At 35.9% G+C, this 20,294-nt stretch overlaps 1 protein-coding gene across 1 annotated transcript; it reads right to left on the reverse strand.

The window, feature by feature from the left end:
• Positions 1-13,550: 13,550 nt before the first annotated feature.
• On the reverse strand, positions 13,551-19,366 carry LOC145048053 (protein SEMI-ROLLED LEAF 2-like). The gene is made up of 20 exons (XM_078996452.1): positions 19,163-19,366; positions 18,568-18,907; positions 18,401-18,475; positions 18,162-18,277; positions 17,941-18,055; positions 17,730-17,858; positions 17,568-17,615; positions 17,288-17,469; positions 16,945-17,141; positions 16,545-16,837; positions 16,304-16,453; positions 15,807-16,223; positions 15,571-15,720; positions 15,422-15,497; positions 15,202-15,329; positions 14,930-15,121; positions 14,708-14,824; positions 14,506-14,637; positions 14,229-14,426; positions 13,551-14,131 (listed from the first exon to the last, which is right to left on the reverse strand). Exons 2-20 carry the CDS (start codon positions 18,712-18,714, stop codon positions 13,985-13,987), a joined length of 3,009 nt encoding a protein of 1,002 aa, XP_078852578.1. The 5' UTR covers positions 18,715-18,907; positions 19,163-19,366; the 3' UTR covers positions 13,551-13,984.
• Positions 19,367-20,294: the final 928 nt, after the last annotated feature.

A 20,294-nucleotide genomic window follows, 5' to 3' on the forward strand; every position in this document is an offset into this window, starting at 1 on the left:
CTCAAAATGCTTTGAAAGAAATTTCTTGGTCTCATATAAGACCCCTAAATCATTGGTGGCAAGTAATATATCATCAACATACAAGACCAGAAAGATGTATTTACTCCCACTGAACTTGTGATATACACAATCATCTACTATATTTGCCTCAAAACCATATGAGACAACGATTTGATGAAACTTGTGGTACCACTGACGGGAGTAAATGGTTGATGTTTCAACGGAATAATATGAAATTCTATGAAGCTAATTTTGTTCCCCACCAAGTGTTTGATAAAATGCTCAAATCAGTTTTTCTCTTATTGTAGATTTATTGTTCAAGATAATGTAGTTTGCTTAGCTTGGATGCTCCTTGTGCACGCCAACAGTGTGTTAGTGTGCCATTTCCTTCACTTCCTTGTTAAATATTACTTCATAGCTTAAGTTTCATCTTGTGGCTTGTTCTCTTGTGTGTCTTCTTCTTCTACAAGTTCTAGTGATATTTTTCTATGCCCGTTCAGATCTTCCATTGTTGCCCAAATGGTGAAGTGGGAAGTAAGGGGATTGGCCATATGATTTCACACATCAAAATGCATCATCTACTTGAAGATCGTAAATGTTTTTTACGTGAAGCTCTTTCTAGTGATGTTGCTTTATTTATGGCAGTTGAAGAAACTTTGAAGGCCTTTGGTCAATGGATGTGTGGGAAGTGTATGGCTTTGCATGCTCTTATCCGTTATTGTCATCACCCGGATGGTCGTACGAGGTTTGTTACAGGGGATGACGACTCGAGTCGGTACATTGTCGGTATTTTAAATCCGTCTACTATAGAGTTGGTGACAAATGCTCTTGGAGGTTTGGTTTTTGATGTTGGGCTCCTTGATCATGTTTTTAAAGCGCCTATCACTATTATCAAGAGTATCCCCCATAGTTGTTGCCTTGCTTTCTCTCAGGCTTTGAAAACTGCTCTTTACAAGGTAATTGCCTAACCTTGCTCGGTTGATGCATGGATTTGTTTGTTACTTCTTCCTCGATGCACACTGCAGGTGTTTAGGCACAAAAATAGACAAGAATGTAGGTCTGGGAATAGAAAATCCTTACAGCACAACTCCATCCTGAATTCCTTAGATACATGGGGGAAAGAGGATGGTATCAGGAAGTTAGTTCAAAATATGTTAGATAATCCCGAGGTTGGGACCATGGGATAGGGTGGAGGCATCCTTCGGAAGGAGTCTACATCAAGTAACACTAACATCAGGCAGTGTCTCCGTAAGGTTGCAAAAGGGCATTTTACTGTAGTTGTGAAAGTGTTATGCTCGTCAGGTGTTGTGTCATATAATTGTGATACTATTAAAGCGATGGAGGACAAACACCCTTTCAGGCCACCCCCATCCATGTCGAGCCCCATAATTTCTGAACCTCCCGTTGTAGCAGACTTTGACTGTGTATTTGGTTACATCAAATCTTTCCATAAAAGAACTTCTTGTGGGAGAGATGACTTGAGGGCTCAACACTTACTGGATGCCCTTTGTGGAGAAGGGTCTGCTATAGCCACATATCTCATATGTGCTATCACTTCAATGGTTAATTTATGGTTAGCGGGAAGATGTCCGACCATTTTGGCAGAATTTGTTGCATTTGCTCCTCCCACACCTTTCATAGCAACCTTGGAAACCAGACGTCTCCATATAGTGTCTACTGCAATTGGACGGATTCCATTGTCAGGTTTAAGCAGAGGCGTGAGAGGAGCAGATGCAACAAACTCTGTCAAAATGGTCGGACAGCTTCCTGATAACCATAAATTAACCATTGAAGTGATAGCACGTATGAGATATGTGGCTATAGCAGACCCTTCTCTACAAAGGGCATCCAGTAGTTATGAGCCCTCAAGTCATCTCTCCCGCAAGAAGTTCTTTTAGGGAAAGATTTGATGCAACGAAAAACACAGTCAAAGTCTGCTACAAGGGGAGGTTCAAAAATTATGGGGCTCGGCATGGATGGGGGTGGCCTGAAAGGGTGTTTGTCCTCCAAAGCTTTAATAGTATCACCATTATATGGCGCAACACCCGACGAGCATAACACTTTCACAGCTGTAGTAAAATGCCCATCTGCAACCTTACGGAGACACTGCCTGATGTTGGTGTTACTTGAAGTAGACTCCTTCCGAAGGATGCCTCCACCCTGTCCCATGGCCCCAACCTTGGGATTGTCTAACATATTTTGAACTAACTTCCTGATACCATCCTCTTTCCCCCATGTATCTAAGGACTTCAAGATGGAACTTTGCTGTAAGGATTTTCTATTCCTAAACCTACATTCTTGTCTATTTTTGGGCCTAAACACCTGCAGTGTGCAGCGATGAAGAAGTAACAAACAAATCCATGCATCAACCGAGCCAGGTTAGGCAATTACCTTATAAATAGCAGTTTTCAAAGCCTGAGAGAAAGCAAGGTGACAACTATAGGGGATACTCTTGATAGTAGTGATAGGCGCTTTAAAAACACGATCAAGGAGCCCAACATCAAAAACCAAACCTCCAAGAGCATTTGTCACCAACTCTATAGTAGACGGCTTTAAAATACCGACAATGTACCGACTCGAGTCGTCAGCTCCTGTAACAAACCTCATACGACCATCCGGGTGATGACAATAATGGCTAAGAGCATGCAAAGCCATACACTTCCCACACATCCATTGACTAAAGGCCTTCAAAGTTTCTTCAACTGCCATAAATAAACCAACATCAATAGAAAGAGCTTCACGTAAAACACATTTACGATCTTCAGGTAGATGATGCATTTTGATGTGTGAAATCATACGGCCAATCCCCTTACTTCCCACTTCACCATTTGGGCAACAATGGAAGATTTGAATGGGCATAGACGAATATCACTAGAACTTGTAGAAGAAGAAGACATACAAGAGAACAAGCTACAAGATGAAGCTTAAGCTATGATGCAATATTTAACAAGGCAGTGAAGGAAATGGCACACCAACACACTGTTGGCATGCACAAGGAGCATCCAAGCTAAGCAAACCACATTATCTTGAACAATAAAGCTGCAACAAGAAATAAGTTGGTTTGGGCATTTTATCAAACAGTTGGTCGGCAACAAAAATAGCTTCTTGGAATTTCATATTCTTCCGTTGAAACATCAAACATCTAATCTAATATCTCACAAGGATCAGAATTAAACGTCAAAATCAACAATCAGAATCTGTTGTTCTACTGTTCATCTTCCGAGAATCGGAATCAATCGGATTCGAAAATTGTTCTGTTCATCGGAATTTACGGTTCATCAGAACAGTCATTCAAAATTTGACTCAGTTGCAATTTCTAGATGTCGACATCGGAGGTTCATTGTTTGTTTGGACTTAATCGTTCACCATCATTCATGGAGTTTGAAATCGGTGCCTATGGGATATCAATCGAAACTAACTATTTTTGGTGTGATCGGAATTCTTAATCGCTACTTCAGAAATCAATTTAGAATTCTCTTCTTCAGATGAGTCATTTCTTGTTAGTTTTGTAATCGGAAGTCTTTCATAACGAATTCTGAATTACAGATAAATCACAATCAGAATGAAAATGCAATGAAAATCAGAAATCAAAATTTGAAGTATTAATTGATTTCGGAATTAGTTTCATTCGGTACATCAGAATACGTCAAATGTAACACCCGATTCGTGGTACGTATTTAATTCCAAGTATTATTGTATTTTACCCTGGGACTCAGCGTGTTGAAGGACCAACCCGTCGAGTAGACTCAGATTTACGCACGGATTTTAAGTAACCTACTCGACGAGTCGGGAGACCGACTCAGCGAGTAGGAGCTGTCTGAGTGAAACCCTAAATTTGAGGGTTTGCACCACTTATCTCCTCCCATATCAGCCTCCATCATCCTTCACACTTCCAGAATACCTTAAGTTGAAACCCTAGCCTTGTTTGAGTGCTCTTAAGCCATTTGTGTGCATTCTTTGGTGATTGTGAAGCTTGAGAAGAAGAAAGGAGCTTGGGAGTTCCAGTTGAAGCTAGAAGATCCAGATATTGTGTTTTATCTCGAGCTCATTTAAGGTAAAAAGCTTCAATCTTGACTTTCATTGCGTTTAATTAACTTTAGGACTTGGATTTTTGTACCTTTAGGCCATTTCTAAGCCATTTTCGGGTTGTGCGGTGTAATGTGGATTTATGGCTTCAGATCTTGGACTTTGGAAGGGTCTCATGGCATAAAGGTGACAACTCTATGGCCATGAGATCCCCATGCATCTTGTAAGTCTCATTTTTGGTCCTTTTGAGGTTAAAGACCCATGCATGGACGTAAAGTTCGTGACTTTACGTGTTATATCGACCCTAATAGGTCAGTTCTACCCTTTAGATGGAATGAGCTCAACAGAAATCGAGTTTATGTACATAGACTTAGTGGACTCGACGAGTTGCTCTTGGGACTCAGCGATTCGGGTAATGGTTCCCTGACCTTTGCTGTTTTGAGGAGTTTGATTGAGTCTAGAAGAGGACTCAACAAAGATGGACGTGATTATAGACCTGTAAATCATGGGACTCGAAGAGTGTATGAACAAACTCGGTGAGTCCAAGACAATCTCCCAAACCATGAAGATGGACTCGACGAGTTGTTCATACAACTCGGCGAGTCATAGACACACATTCTTATGAGGAAGATGAACTTGACGAGTTCAAGGGGGACTCGACGAGTCGATTGAAGATAGTCCCGATTATGGTTGAAGGAGGACCCGTCGAGTTGTTGATAGACTCAACGAGTAGAGTCGGGAGTTGGATCATTTTAGAGGAATAGGGACTCGGCGAGTTGGTAGACCAACTTGGCGAGTCAAGTCAACTGGAGGTTGACTTTGACCATGATTTGGGTTAACCCTTATGGGGGTTGTGAGTACGAATTGAAGACTTAGTAGAGTTGTCGTGTAGGGATTGAGGAGTCGAGGAAAGTCGATCTCCACGTCGGGGACAGTTCAGACACTACGCGACATTGAGGTGAGTTGCCTTCCAGTAGAAGTGGGTCTAAGGTACCAAGGCCGACCCACTAGTAGTTGATTACAACTAAGATGATTGTCTTTGTGATAATTGTCTAGTTTGCTATTACTTGATATGTTCTATGTGCCAGTATGCTATATTCTATGTGATAGTGGTAGTAAGAGGGGAATAGTCCCCCGATCGGTTATTAGGACCGAAGGGTAGGCTGGACACCCCAGATATGCCTGACAGCATGTTTATAATATGTTATTATGTGATAGTGGTAGGGGTGAAATAGTCCCCGTGACCGGGTGAGATAGATCGGAGAGTAGGCATGCACCCCAGAATGGCCTGACATGGGTGGTCAGCACCCCAGAATGGCTTGACAAGGGTAGTCAACACCTCATAATGGCTTGACATGGGTAGGTCAGGCACCCCAGAATTGCTCGACAACATGTGTGATTGTATGGTATGTGGTATGATGGAGGAACTCACTAAGCTTTGTGCTTACAATTTTAGTTTTGGTTTCAGATACCTCTTCATCCAAGGGGAATGAGTCGGCGGCGTAGCAACGCATCACGCACACATGGTTTCCGCAATGAGATTTCTGGGATTGTACTCTGATCTATATTAGTGTTCGATGTTTTGATTTTGAGACATGTTCATAATGGTTTATGGATTGATATAATATTGACAATGTTTTTAGTAAACGATTTTATACATTACTTAATTACAAACGAAATTTTTGGACTCGAAATTTGGGATGTTACATCAAAGGTATGTATGTTATTGGAATCTTAATCATGATGGGTGCCACCTATCGAAAGTCGTTCATCATCGGAAATCAAATTCAGAAGCGACTGATCAGGATGGGTGCCGCCTATAGAGGTTTGTTACCTGCGTTCGATTTAGGGTTTTAAAGAGTTCAATCTTGTATATGTTTATTTGTTGAGTTATTTGATGATGCTATTATTATTTTCCTTTTGCTATTATCTACAGATTAGTTTCCAATAGCTTAAGAATCAACTTTTGAAACATTGCTAGTCAATCTTGTATATGTTTATTTGTAGATTTACTTGTTATGTTCATTTAAATGAACATATGTTCATAGATATTAACATACGATGAATAAAAAAAGGAATCTTATTTCTATAAACAATGATAGCTTTTCTTAGAAACATCCATTGTATATATATTTCTAACATGTTGAATCATCTCTTGTTTATTTGTTCACATGAGAAGAAGCAACAAAAAGTTATGAACATATGTTCATTTGTGAACATCAATGTATTCCATCAACAATTGCAAACAAGTGTTATTTATTGCCATTGATGGATATAGAGGTGAAGTTAAAGACGAATTGTGGGATTTACACTTGTATCGGGGATAAGAAATGAACCCAAATCAACTTATGTTAGACTTCAACATGACTGTTAGACAGAAAACAGTTTTTGAGTGCCTTCGGGCACCTCATGCTCAGGATTTTCTGATAACTATCCCTATTGATGGCATTGGCCAGCATATGTCTCCTATGGAGTACCGAACTATCCTTCGTTACTACCTCATGATTCCTTTATTCCCAATTAACGAGAAATACCCATTTTGTCGCAAGGCATGTTTGGATAGCTTTGTAAAACATGCGATTCATTGTAGAGAGATCCCTGGTTTCAAGTTCAGACATGATGTGGTTAAGGATGTTCTCTTTTATGCTTGTTGGCGTGCTGATATTTCTGCGAAGAAAGAAGCGTTGGTGAACTTTTTGACAGACCCGTAGGCTGGAAGATCCACACTTAGACCGGCTGAAATTTTGGTCTTTGGATGGTAGGAGGGAAGAACACGTGTATGGATAGGAATGGCAACAGGGCGTGTTCGGGGCGGGACATGGTTTCCCAAACCGGTCCCGATATTTTTTTGGTATCTTATCGGGGCGCCCCATTGGGTTCGGGTTTTTCCATCGGGTTTCGGGTATCTTATCTGGTATATAACAATTCATAACAAAATTTTTATTCCGTTTTAGGGTACCCCGATGTCTTATAAAAAATACATGTTCTAGCCTCCCTTTTAAATTAAAAATATGATGCATCACTTTAATAAAATAAACTAGATGTTATATTACAAATTATTTGATTTAAGTTTAGTATAATACATCAAAACATAAATAATTGTTAATAACTAAAAATATTATTTGATATAAGTTTAGTGTAATATGTCAAAAAATAAAAAAATGATCATTCACACATTATTTTTAAAAACTAAAAAGATTGTCCACGATAAATATTTTATCCTTGAATGCGTGCAATTAACATCAAAAGGATTCGTGTGTTTATGTGTGTGTGTGTGTGTATATATATATATATATATATATATATATATATATATATATATATATATATATATATAATCGGGGTGGGGCGGGTCGGGGCGAGGAGAACCCACTCCCTGCCCCGAACTCGAAAAAAACCTGATAACGACCCGTTACCCGACCCGAAATGATCGGGTTTCGGGTTTCCCCGTCAGGTTCAAGCTTTTTTGCCATCCCTATGTGTGGATCTTATTGGGGTCTCTTCTCTCGTCAATTTGAGGAGTGGGGGTTTCACAGCAGGGCATGTCGTTTTGAAAGTCGTTGCGTGCAAAGTGGGCAAGCACGAGAATGCATGTATAGAAAATCAACATGTGTTTGTATCTTTTGCATTTGATACATTTGGTTTTCTCGCACTGGATGCGGTGGAGCTCCTTAACAGAGTCCAACAGGTCATACATTCTAATGTTATATCTGATGGGTTTAGAGCACTACATCATTCCTATGGTATACATGCAAACCCTAATAGCGTTGGATCTAGTTTGTCTAATGAACATGCAATTGATTATCCAAAGCCATAAATCCTAGATCTAACATATCATGAACTGAAATAAGGGTTTAGTAATTACCTTTGATTGTTATATAGCAATAACAATCAATTCCTTGCTTTGATTAGCTTTAGAAAGCTTAGTGCCTCAAGTGTTGCACTTGTAATGGAGTCACAAACACCACTAAGCAATTGGATGAAGGAGAGAAGAGAGGGGAGGCACCAAAAACGGCTGGAAACCCTAAAGAAACACATAGCCATATTTTTGGTGCATAGAGGTCCTTTATATACATATAGGATATCAGGGTTTGCAACTAGGAAACCCTAATCTGACTGCTTAGGTCCTAAGCAGCCTATGGACTCCTTTAACATATCCCTTGGACGAATTCCTTATGGGCTTCCCATAGAATTCATCCAACCTATATATTATTAGGTGATCCATAGCCCAATTGTAATTATCTTATAATTACAACTCTAGTCCATTAAGTTTAATTAATCTCTTTTAGCCGCAAAATTAATTCTTAATTAATTATTGACTAATATTACTTAAACATTATGATTTCTCCTTTAATATATTATTCTTATAATATATTAATAAATCATAACTAAACATTTCTCTCCTTAATTCATCCTACATATTGCTATGGTGAAGGCAACCCAAAATGACCATGCTCACAATCGGGTCATATACATACCAAAATAGTTATGGGCTTAGGCACTAATCAGACAGTCTCCCACTTGCTAATAATAGAAATACACAAACATCAATTTTTTTCATGCACGCCATTGTAAGGATAAATAAATAAGATAAAACTCAAAATTTATTTTATTGCGGAAAAACTTTTCCTTACAATGCAATTCAACTGAAAAACTATGTTATTACATATTTCTTAGCAATCTACCCTAACTCTAAAGTAGCAGCTCAAAAATCCGATCTTTGAATCCATGCGATCGAAATCCATTTCTTCGTGATCAGATTCAACACATTTCTTCCTTAAATTTCCTTTCTTTTATTCGATCCTGCAAACCATCAAAATGTAATCTTATCACATCATGTATTAAGAACCAAAAAATAGGAACTTATAGAGTTAGTTAATGGATTTTACCTGAAGTAGAGTCATACGTCTTGACTCTCCCATCTCTTAGATCTCTCAGGTAAACAAGGCAGCTTTGTCTCCAATGCCCCTTCTCTTGGCAGTAAAAGCAAATGGACTCCTTTGGTACATAGCAAGGGACAATCTCAGCCTTTTCTGGACTTCCAATGTAGCCAGTGTCCAATGAAGTATGGGAGTTTGATCGACCAATCAAGTTTGCTTAACCAGTGCGCCAAATCATCGCTAATTCAGCAACAATAAGCAGATAGGTCAAATCAATGAGGGTCACATCGTGAACCATCGTATAGTACTCTCTTACGAACTCACTATATGAATCAGGAAGTGACTGAAGAACCCAGTCAACAGCCAACATCTCTGAGATATCGACACCCAACATCCTTAACCTGTCAATGTGTTACTTCATCTCTAAGACGTGTGCACACACAGGTTTCCCATCTTTGTGTTTACTTGCCAAAAGGGCTTGAGTGAGCTTGAACTTTTCAAGCCTTTGAACTTGTGGGTCAGGGAGAACAATTGGAGGAGGTGGAGGAAGTGAAGCATGACTCTCATTTCATTGATCGTATTGTGGAACATCATCTTCAAAAGATTAAGGAAGACCATAGTTGTTTGACATCTACAAAACGGGAGAAAATTCAACTCAGCTAATAAGAATCATTAATGTAACACCCAAATGAAACATCAAGGCTAGGATCCAACACAATACTCTACAACCTAGAAGAGGGATGTCGTAGTCTAGTTGCAGAATATTTGAAGGTATGTAAACGACGATTTACCAATTTCCACCATGAAAAACGAAAAAGAAGTATAAGTTTTAAATGAATTGAAACTCCTAGATCTTTTGAGATTCATTGAAATTTTCAATAGCATGTTTAATCTCAATTATTCCCTTCAAGTTTACGACTGGGATGCCGGGGATCACAAACAAGGTATGAATAACCGTGCGAATCACGTGGTGCACTCAATGCTACTATCATCAAATCAATGTGTCGGTTAGCCACACATGCACCATTAATCTATGATAAATATCGAGCCACCCTTTGTCACCAATTTCAATCCCAAATTAGTGTGTTGGTTAACCACACACGCTCCACTAACGTTTAACAAGGGTACGAAGTGTAATTCCATGGATTAGCATACAATTTCACATTTTGCCTAAAGTAACTATGATTTGGGAATTTGTAAAAGCATTTAGTTACTTTGTACTTCATTATACTTATAATGGAAGGTTTGGTCATATCCTACCCGTTCGACTAACAACCCTCCACTAGTCAAGAGTGCGGTGGGTAAGAGTGGATACCCATTCAATCGTCATTTTATAGGCAATTTCCTTAAACACCCCTTATAGACCAGCTTCGTGAATGAGGCCTACTAACTGTAAGACTAACTGTTTTTCTCATATATATATATATATATATATATATATATATATATATATATATATATATATATATATATATATATATATATAATATTAGACTTTTAATGTTATATAAAATATAGGGTGTATTTACACTTTTAAAATACTAGGTGGTTTAATTTAACAAATTACACTTTTAATTTAAAAGTAAACCAAAATTTATGGGTTTATTAAATCTCCTTTAATTATACACTTTGATTAATTAACAAAACCATAAGGGTGTAATTTGAATTTTTCAAAATACTAGGGTTTTAGAATTTAAATATTACACAATTAAACTATTAATCAAAATTTTAAATTCCAAAACTTTAGGGAAAGTTTTGAAACATTTCAAAACATTAGGGTTTAACTATTTAAATTTCAAAAACAAAACTTTTTAAGTTCAAATTTAAACTCTAAAACTTAAAGGGAGTAATTTGAAACTATTCAAACTTTGTCAAGAACATTCTAGATCAACAATTCAAATAAGGCAATTATCTAATTTTTTGACCTAATCCAATTTCTTGCAAGATAATACACCAAATAATTCAAATAATTAAATTTAATCATATAAGGAAGTAATTATTCAATTAATATGAAATTATCTTTTATTTTGGCAAAGATAATCACCCAATATCATAAAAATCTGATTTCTATCAATAAAAAATATTTTAGTAATTATCCTACAGCAAAAATAGGCAAGAAACCCGAAAAATCCTCAATCTGACCCTCTAACTCGTCGATTTCACTATGGACTCGGCGAGTCACGTCGAAAAAGCTCAAAAAATTCGATTTTTAGCCAATTTTCGATCAAATAAGCATCAAATACACTAACAAACAACCTTAGGCTCTGATACCACTGATGGGTTTAGAGCAATACATCATTCATATGGTATACATGCAAACCCTAATAGCTTTGGATCTAGTTTGTCTAATGAACATGCAATTGATTATCCAAAGCCATAAATCCTAGATCTAACATATCATGAACTGAAATAAGGGTTTAGTAATTACTTTTGATTGTTATATAGCAAGAACAATCAATTCCTTGCTTTGATTGGCTTCAGAAAGCTTAGTGCCTCAAGTGTTCACCTCTAATGGAGTCACAAACACAACTAAGCAATTGGATGAAGGAGAGAAGAGAGGGGAGACACCAAAAACGGCTGGAAACCCTAAAGAAACACTTAGCCATATTTTTGGTGCATAGGGGTCTTTTATATACATATAGGCTATTAGGGTTTGCAACTAGGAAACACTAATCTGACTGCTTAGTCCTTAAGTAGCCTATGGACTCCTTTAACATATCCCTTGGACGAATTCCTTATGGACTTCCCATAGAATTCGTCCAACCTATATATTATTAGGTGATCCATAGCCCAATTGTAATTATCTTATAATTACAACTCTAGTCCACTAAGTTTAATTAATCTCTTTCAGCCACAAAATTAATTCTTAATTAATTCTTGACTAATATTAATTAAACATTATGATTTCTCCTTTAATATATTATTCTTATAATATATTAATAAATCATAATTAAACCTTTCTCTCCTTAATTCATCCTACATATTGCTATGGTGAAAGCAACCCAAAATAATCATGCTCACAATCGGGTCAAGTACATACCAAAATAGTTATGGACTTAGACACTAATCCAATAATATTTCCTAGATCCACAGATGTTGTTTTCAAAAGAATTAGTTTTGCTATCCATAAAGGGCTAGCGGTGCAGCCTTTTGCCCGTTTGCCTTCCATCGATATGTATTGAACTATATTATTCCATTTATGTTAGAAATAGATACTATTTAATTGAATTTTTTTTTGCATGTTCCTTATAAGTTATTGTTTAATATATCTATGCGAGTTCAGCTTCAATTTGGTCAGATGCCAAGTCAAACAAAAGTAAATGAGTCAAAGTACAATCCAATACATAGTTGTTTTTTAATATTAATCCAATAATAGCATTGTACACTTTATGTTTATTTATTTATTATGAACCCACTTGATGTTTAAGAGATTAATAAAAAAGCAATATGAGTTGATTAGCCACAAGAGTTTTTATAGCAACAACAAAGAAGAGACTAAAAAATTATATTTTTGATCAAGTAGCAAGTATTTAGCTTATAGGTTTAGTTAAATTAAATATTTTGATGAGATGAGACGATGAGTTCCTATCAAAAGGAATTTTAAATCCATTTATTCATTTGATTTTAAATCCATTTATTCATTTGTTTACGGTCCTTGTGTACGTTTGATATTTGGGATGTTTTGCAACATTGGTGTCAGTTATGAATTACCATTAAGAAAGCTAGAAGATAAAGAGAGCTTCTGATAATTAATGTACTTTCAAAAAAAAAAAAAAAAAAAAAAAAAAACTTATACAGTTGCTAGTTGGCAGCAATCCACGGAACAAAGATTTTGAGGGATGGAATTTATTCCATATGACATTAACCGCTGTTGATTTTAACATATAATTTAATTTAATTTTGTCAAACTAATTCATCTATGCAAGTTCAGGTTCAATTTGGTCAACAAATTAGAAGAATTCATAATATGTGGAAGAAGAAAAAGCTAAAATATAATTGGTTTCAAATTCATCGGTTACAAGTTCAACCACATGTAATTCTGTTATGTGCAAGGAATCTGCCATCTCGATTTAATCAATTTCATATTAGGCAAAGTTCCTACGAAGTGAGACATTATCTAAATACCAAATCTAAGTCCAAGGTTCCTGTTCCTAAAACCCTAGATCTTTTTCGACAATATGACTTTCAAAAACTTTATGCACAAATACAAAACAGGACTAATATTTTGATGAAGAAGACACCGATTTGAAATTTCAGGCATTCAAACTATCAACAAATCAACAATTAAATCCACAACAATAGGTTCATATCTAAAAAAGAATTATGTATTATGAGCAAAACCTTACGGGATTAAAGTGCCTGTGGAGCACGATTGATCTATGGATGAAGTCAACAGCGTAGCGCCTCCATACTCCACCGGTGTCAATGTCGGATTCAGAGGCAATCTCCGGTAAGTATCGAGGGTGGAGGATCGGAGGTTTCACGTGACAGAGTTGGCGGAATTGAGTGTTGATTTTGGGAAAGGATGTAGGGATGTTGCAAGACAGAGCATATTTATAAGGATGATAATATCTAAACCAATAGTTTAACATATTTATAAGGATCTAATCATATTTATAAGGATGATCAAAAAAAAAAATCAACTTTGCATGCTAACACTATTTACTGAATGGTGGATCATTAATCCACAAAAATACCATCTTTACATTCACCTTCAAGGGTGAAAAAGAACAAATCACAATTCACCTTTCTAATTGGAAGGAAACTCTCAAAATGCTCACAGAATCATCATACCACTATCAACCTGACAGCATACTACACATCTATACATAATTACATCTCCAAAAAAGAATATTAAAAGGGGGAAAAAAATGGATGAATTATTTTGGAGTAACCAATCCTGATTCGATCACAAAATACCAATTTGTCACCTCTAATTCATTAGAGGAATAACAAGCACGAGGTTTCGGGGCCCACCTTCAAAACCATATCAAAATTATCACCATTTTGGCACAAAGTAGGTTGCTATAAAGGGCGTGTGATTGGCATACATCATGGTGTTCCAAAAGATAAAGATTTTAATATCTTGCAGCTTTTAAGAAGTTATCATATGGACTTGATGCAGGTAGTCTAAATGACTGGGGTATATTCTGGTATTCTTTAGCACATGATGTGTGGTTCACAGAAGGGGGTGCATTTTGTTCCAGGAATGGATGGCTTGCACGCTGTAAATAATACAAACAACTTTCCATAAAATATAACTTCATTTTTTTTATTATTAGAAAATAACAGATTAATCATACGGAATTTCAAATAACTAACCGATTGGAAGGGTGCTGATTGCTTGTTGATTTCAGTATCATTTTGGTTACCAGGTCTCTGTTGAATACTCATCAAATTAGACATTCTCATCCGTTTTCCATTTACTAGAGCCTCACATTGATTTGTCATTTCTTTATAAGAAACCTCGGGTGTAACACTTATTGACATTCTCCCAACTTGTTGTGCAGACTCCAACACCTTTTCACACATCAAGGTAATCAGACTTTAAAAACAAAGTGTCTGACTCTGATATTACTAATAAATCAAAAAGACTTACTGAATCTAACAACTGATTGACACTCAATAGATCTGAAGTATCGGCTGTTGATAACGAAAGCAGGTTGTCACTTTCAAGTAAATCTCCATGCGACTCATCGTCATCATCATCCATAAATAGAAGTGGAGTATCCTGAACAAAATCAACACCATATTTAATATGTATCATAATAATTAAACTTACAAGATTTAACAATAATTACCTCGTCCATAGATCTATCATCTTCTGAATTCATCTGTAGTAGTGTATTTGCTGAACCAACATCATCATCTGGCACAAATCCATGTAGCAACTGCTCCTTAATGCTCAAAATTTCAGACTACACAGACAGCAAACAGTAGACAGCAGACAGTAGATAAGTTACTAACAACAGGAATAACGAAAATGACAGTAGTAATAGTAATAGTAACAGTAAAAGATTTACCTCAGAGACAGTTTCCAAGTGCTTCACAATTATAGCTGCCAATGATTCTATGGAATGATCTTCTTTGAGTTTTACTTCTGAAAGTGATTTTAGAGCAGATCGATCATCTTCCTTAGATCCAAAACTAACACTGCTTGATGCAGGTCCAACAGTCAACTTGCAATCTTCAATCAAGAACAAATATGGATCCACCTGGTACCATTGATACAAAAAAATAGTGTTGAGAAGGTTTTCAAAATATATAAAACTTGTAGACATAATAAGTTATTTACCATTTTGTTAGCAAGATGAGATTTTGCAAGTGGAACAAGAGGAACAATACTGAATGCTTTCCCAGAAATAACTATCATAGCAGTTGCCAATGTGTAAAGAGATCTCCTACGTGATGGTGGTAGATGCCCTGCAATTACATTAAGATTTTCTTTTAGTTTTTTCACAATTAAATCGTGCACTTTTATTGAATTATATTAAGAAAATAATTTTCAGGCTTACCTCCTTCAGCAATAGAAATACCAAGCAAAGAAAATGCCAGCTGGAAACTTCTAACAAGAGCCTCACGTCCTGAATTCTGTACAAACTCCAGAATGAGTCATTCCATTACAATAATCACAGAACATAAACGGAATGGAATCAGGTATTACCTTTCCTCGAGAGAATAACAAAACCAGACTGTAGGTGTGAGCAATTGCTTCATAGTTTTCCGGTGTGTTTTCCGGTGAGATTGATTGTGCCCAAATTGAAGAAAGTAGGAGTGATATTTGGTGAGAACTCAGCCTTAGTGTAACTGCCTCCTGAGATTTATATTTTAAAAGAAAAAAGAATAAGAGAAAGATGATATTATAAAACAAAAGTATAATGAAAGAAAGATGTCACGTACTCCATCTTTGTTTAAATTCATCGCAGCATTGACATCAAGTTTCATTGAATAAACTCGGCTATAACTCGGCTTGATTCCATTCAATGCTGCAGCATTATTTGATCTTTGTTCTGAAAACTTAACTTGGTTTTGGTTTTGGTTTCGTTGACTAACATTTTTGGACACTAAAGGCCCATCTTTTTTCAATTTCCCAAAAAGGGCAGCTGAAGAAGAAAAGACAGAAACAGTCCTTGATAGTGATCGTGGAACTGCAGCCTTTGGATCATTGACTGTTGACTGGATGTTTGGAGTTGACCGAGGGCAAACAGAAGAAGGCACAAGAACAACTGAAAAGATCCGATGAGCTCCCACTCTTGTTTCATGATCTTGATGAATCATTGCAGGAAGTAATTGATGGAATAGAGCTTCTGGAAATGCCTAAACATGGATTAAAAATAAATGAAATTAGGTTGTTGTTTCTCGCATTTAACCCTAGATGGATGTATATGTGTTCTTGCCTTATTGTTGTATGCCAAATTAGGCAATGAAGCTACAATTTGAGCAGTGCGATAAACAGCAGCAACTGTAGTTCTTCCTATAACTGTAATACTCGAAATGTTCTCCATCATTCCAGCCATAATGTCAAAAATTGGGCTCGAATCACCAACCTGTTTGATTAAAATAAACATTGTAAAAGGAAAAAAAAAAAAACTTGCTATGCCCCCAGGGGCGTTTTAGTCTTTTTATACAAACTTGTACCTTCGATGTTAACTCCACAAGGCATTTATCCACCAAATCATGAAACTTTTTGTTCCATTTGATCGTGTCTTCTCCCAAATCCGCATCATCAAGCGCCAAATGTACGCTTTTTCTAAGATGCCTGATGACATCAGCAATCGCTCCAACTATCGCAACCGAAGCTTCTTTCTTTGTTTCTTGTGCAAGTGATGTGGTAACCTCTAAGATGTCTAACTGCATATCAGGTTTTTTAAGTACGTTTTTGTGATCAAGATGCTTGATTAATATAGAAAGCAGAAAATGTGTGTTTTGTCCTGAAAAAAAAAACAACATATGAATGAATATCAGTCCATGATTTAGTTTTAACTAGACCTAATTTTAACACTTCAACAAAACTATGTCGTATTATTATTATTATTACCGGATTCATCCATTATAATTTGCATGTCCTTGAGAACAGGGTAGGCAACCCCTTTTGAAGCAGGCCATAGATTCTCTGTATCAAAAAAACGGAATAAAGATTCCAAAACACGCCGCATTGTTGTGCCTTCTTTCCCAAGTTTAGCCATGTTATGAAGACACACACGTGACCAAAAAGAAGGGCTTTTAGCATCAATTCTACATAAAGAAAAAAAAAACAATCAAGATATATAAGAGCCCAATCAATCTTGGAACTAAAACTCCCAGATTGGAACAACTGTGTTATGCCATAAGGGTGATTTGGTCATTTTGGATTGTCATGTAAGGATTAAGATGTAACTTACACAGCCACGTTTAGTTCTCCTTTTTCATTTACAATTGTTCTCCAAGATGGAACTTTTATCAAAGCTTCAGATGAGGAGACATGATGATCACTTTTCAACACTTCTTGTACCCATCGATTTTGATTTGGGTCATCAGATTCTTTGTTCGAAGATCCATAATTTTCCAAAACTACAGAAACAATCTATTCAAAATAATAATCAATTCCAACATTTTAAAAAAATCTGATATATATCAAGTGGAAGAGAAGGAAAGCAGGAGATGTTTTATGTTTATGCTTACATTGTCAAACTCTCCTGATATATGTGAATATCTACCCATGAACCAAACCTACAACACAGGAAAGAAAACATAGTGATATTAAATTAGTTTTGCACTATTTTAAATTTGTTTATTGTGTGGAAAAAAAAAAGGTATTTGATTGTAGAGATTTATTGAAAATACCATTGAAGAAAGAGCTTGTAATCCTGCTGAACGGAGTGCCTCCACTCTGTCATCATCGCCAACTTCTTGAGCTAACTGACAAAGATTTTGGATGAAACCTTCCAAATTAAACATGTAAGTTCCATCTTTCTGCAAAATACAAAATTTTTAATATATAAACGGTTGCTGAAAGTTGTAAAACAATCATCTGAGAAGCATCAAGAACACTGACCTGACAATTTACAAAATCAAAGAGTGTTTGGCATCCAATAATTAGCATTTCATCATGTCTTGTCTCAACCAGTAGAGTTTGCATGATACTCAGCAAACTATTTGCAAAAAGGGGCCTACAGAAAAACAAAACAGATTCAGAACTCAGAAGTGTATCTTCATAAATTCATGATATAGAGAAAATACAGAGATTAATGAAGAATGAAATATGAATGAACTCACATTTGCTCCTTGCATGAAATCAATAGTTTTCTGTAAATCAGCATAACAATTTTTGCACTCTGAAAATTCTCGTTTCTTAATTCCTTGTAGTAACGATGCTCAAGAGAACTTGTTATCTGGAGGGGTAGGATTGGGAAATTAGTTAATTCAACATTAGATTGACTATACTACACTGCATAATTAGTACAAAACACTTTGTTAATCTTAATCAAAAACAACATCACAAACATTAAAGATACCTTTGGAACACGTAAAGGATTCTTCCCAGCATATTCACAGAGCTTTCCAATCTTTCTATCATTTGGTTCTTCACCCTTTTTCAGATCAGAAACAAGTCACATTGCTATGATTAGTTGACTAATTACTTGTATGTTAACTTTTATTTAAATCTATTAAGGAAACTAACCGGAGATCTAGGGAAAATATCTGAGATCAGCTTCTTGTACCTCTTCACAGGCTGCCTAGACCTTGTTGTGAGTGCTGGACAGAAGAAACAAAGGCTTCCACATGCTGGCAAAACTTGCCTTGATACTAATCCAGAAACAGCACTCATTTTGTATACCAAAATGTTATATACAATGACACACTAACTTATAGCAATCAGTATACAAATATCTCTCACTTTCTTCAACAATGTTTTTTGAGCTTTCTTCCCTTCTTATATGCTAGCTTCTTGAGAAAGGAGAAGGGAAGGAAAAGCTACCAAATCACAAAAAATTGGGTACTTCAACAAATATCCGACCAGCCTACAACATATAAAACAACGAATTCAGGCCAATTCCACCACCAGAAACCCTATCACAACCAAGAACAAGCAATTTACATTGCTCAATTGCAATCATCTTTTTCATCAAACAGGTGGTGTGCAATTGTGCATAGATATCCATCATAGATTCGTTTGGTTTCAATCAAAACTCCGAATAAAAATCGAATTCAAACGAAGGGGTGGCAGAATTTACGAACAAACGATTAAAACTAGTATATGATCGGTTGGATTTTACCTTCAAGTCGATGCCTGTAAGAGCATAAGGCTGGAAGGCTGGGAGGTTTTGAAACCACGTTAAAATTCTTCAATAACGTATCGAATCTCCAGGTTTTGCTCCTTGTTCGTCTCTCTCTCCAAAATCAATCCCCTTTCTCTTCCTCTCTGTATATATGATTTATTACATATCCGCCGGTCGCCCGACCAGGTTTAAAATTCATTAAATTCTAAAGTAATTAATTGAAAGATTTTAAATTTAATTTTATAAAATAACGGAATGTGACGAAATGGGTTTGAGTTTCGTTAAATTATAGTCTAGAAACCGTTAATGGCGTCTGGATTTGGCTCTTGAATGGGATTTGGCGGGACCCAGATCGGAAGAGCACGTTATTGTTAGCTGTTTACATTCTGTATTTTCAAATACTTTTGACCGTTATTTATGGTGTCCCCACCGGCCGGCTATTTTTCACTTTCAAGATTTCTTCCTCAATGATTGCGTATTTTCAAGAAAATAATGTGTGTCGACTTTAATCGATTTAATTTTTTTTTTATAATTAAGAACAACTCTCTTCCATTTTGAAATTTAAATTTAACTGTATAAAATATTTTTTTTATTTCATTTCCTTTTTTTAGACCGGATCTTTTGTAACATAATACGAATAGCCGTGCTTATGAAATTTGTGCATTGGAAGAATAATTAGTCAAAAATAATGTATGATTTTTTCGGTTAGATATCATTAATGTTACTTATTTCTATTTAGTATTTATTCTAATCAATCTAATACACTTGATTGTTTTTTAAAAGAAATATGAATCATATTTTGTCATCTATTCAACTTCATTCTTGCCAAATAATTCCAATCTACAATGATCAATTTGTTTGAAATAATTTAATTTAACAAACTAGACAATGTATCCAATCAAAATGCCATCTTTGGAAGGAGTGAAATAATTATGTAATTAATAATAAAATGTTTTTATTCATTATCTACAAACTTTAGTTTAATGCAGTTACTATGACAATAAACCGGTTTGTGTTATTGTGTAGTATACTTTTTATTTTCTATTTTATTATATGATATACTAAGTATGTGATTCTTTATAGCATTTCTTATTAATTATACTTCAGGACAAATACTAAAGTTTCATAT

This window comes from Lactuca saligna, chromosome 5 (genome assembly GCF_052625555.1).
Source record: "Lactuca saligna cultivar CGN05327 chromosome 5, ASM5262555v1, whole genome shotgun sequence".
NCBI classification, from domain to species: domain Eukaryota; kingdom Viridiplantae; phylum Streptophyta; class Magnoliopsida; order Asterales; family Asteraceae; genus Lactuca; species Lactuca saligna.

Excerpts from the sequence above, each read along its gene's own strand:
- LOC145048053 (XM_078996452.1), bottom strand. The coding sequence starts at position 18,714 with ATGAGTGCTGTTTCTGGATTAGTATCAAGGCAAGTTTTGCCAGCATGT. Across the intron at positions 16,838-16,944 it reads AATTATAATGGATGAATCCG|GACAAAACACACATTTTCTG; the intron begins GTAATAATAATA and ends TTTTTTTTTCAG. Across the intron at positions 16,454-16,544 it reads TTGTGGAGTTAACATCGAAG|GTTGGTGATTCGAGCCCAAT; the intron begins GTACAAGTTTGT and ends TTAATCAAACAG.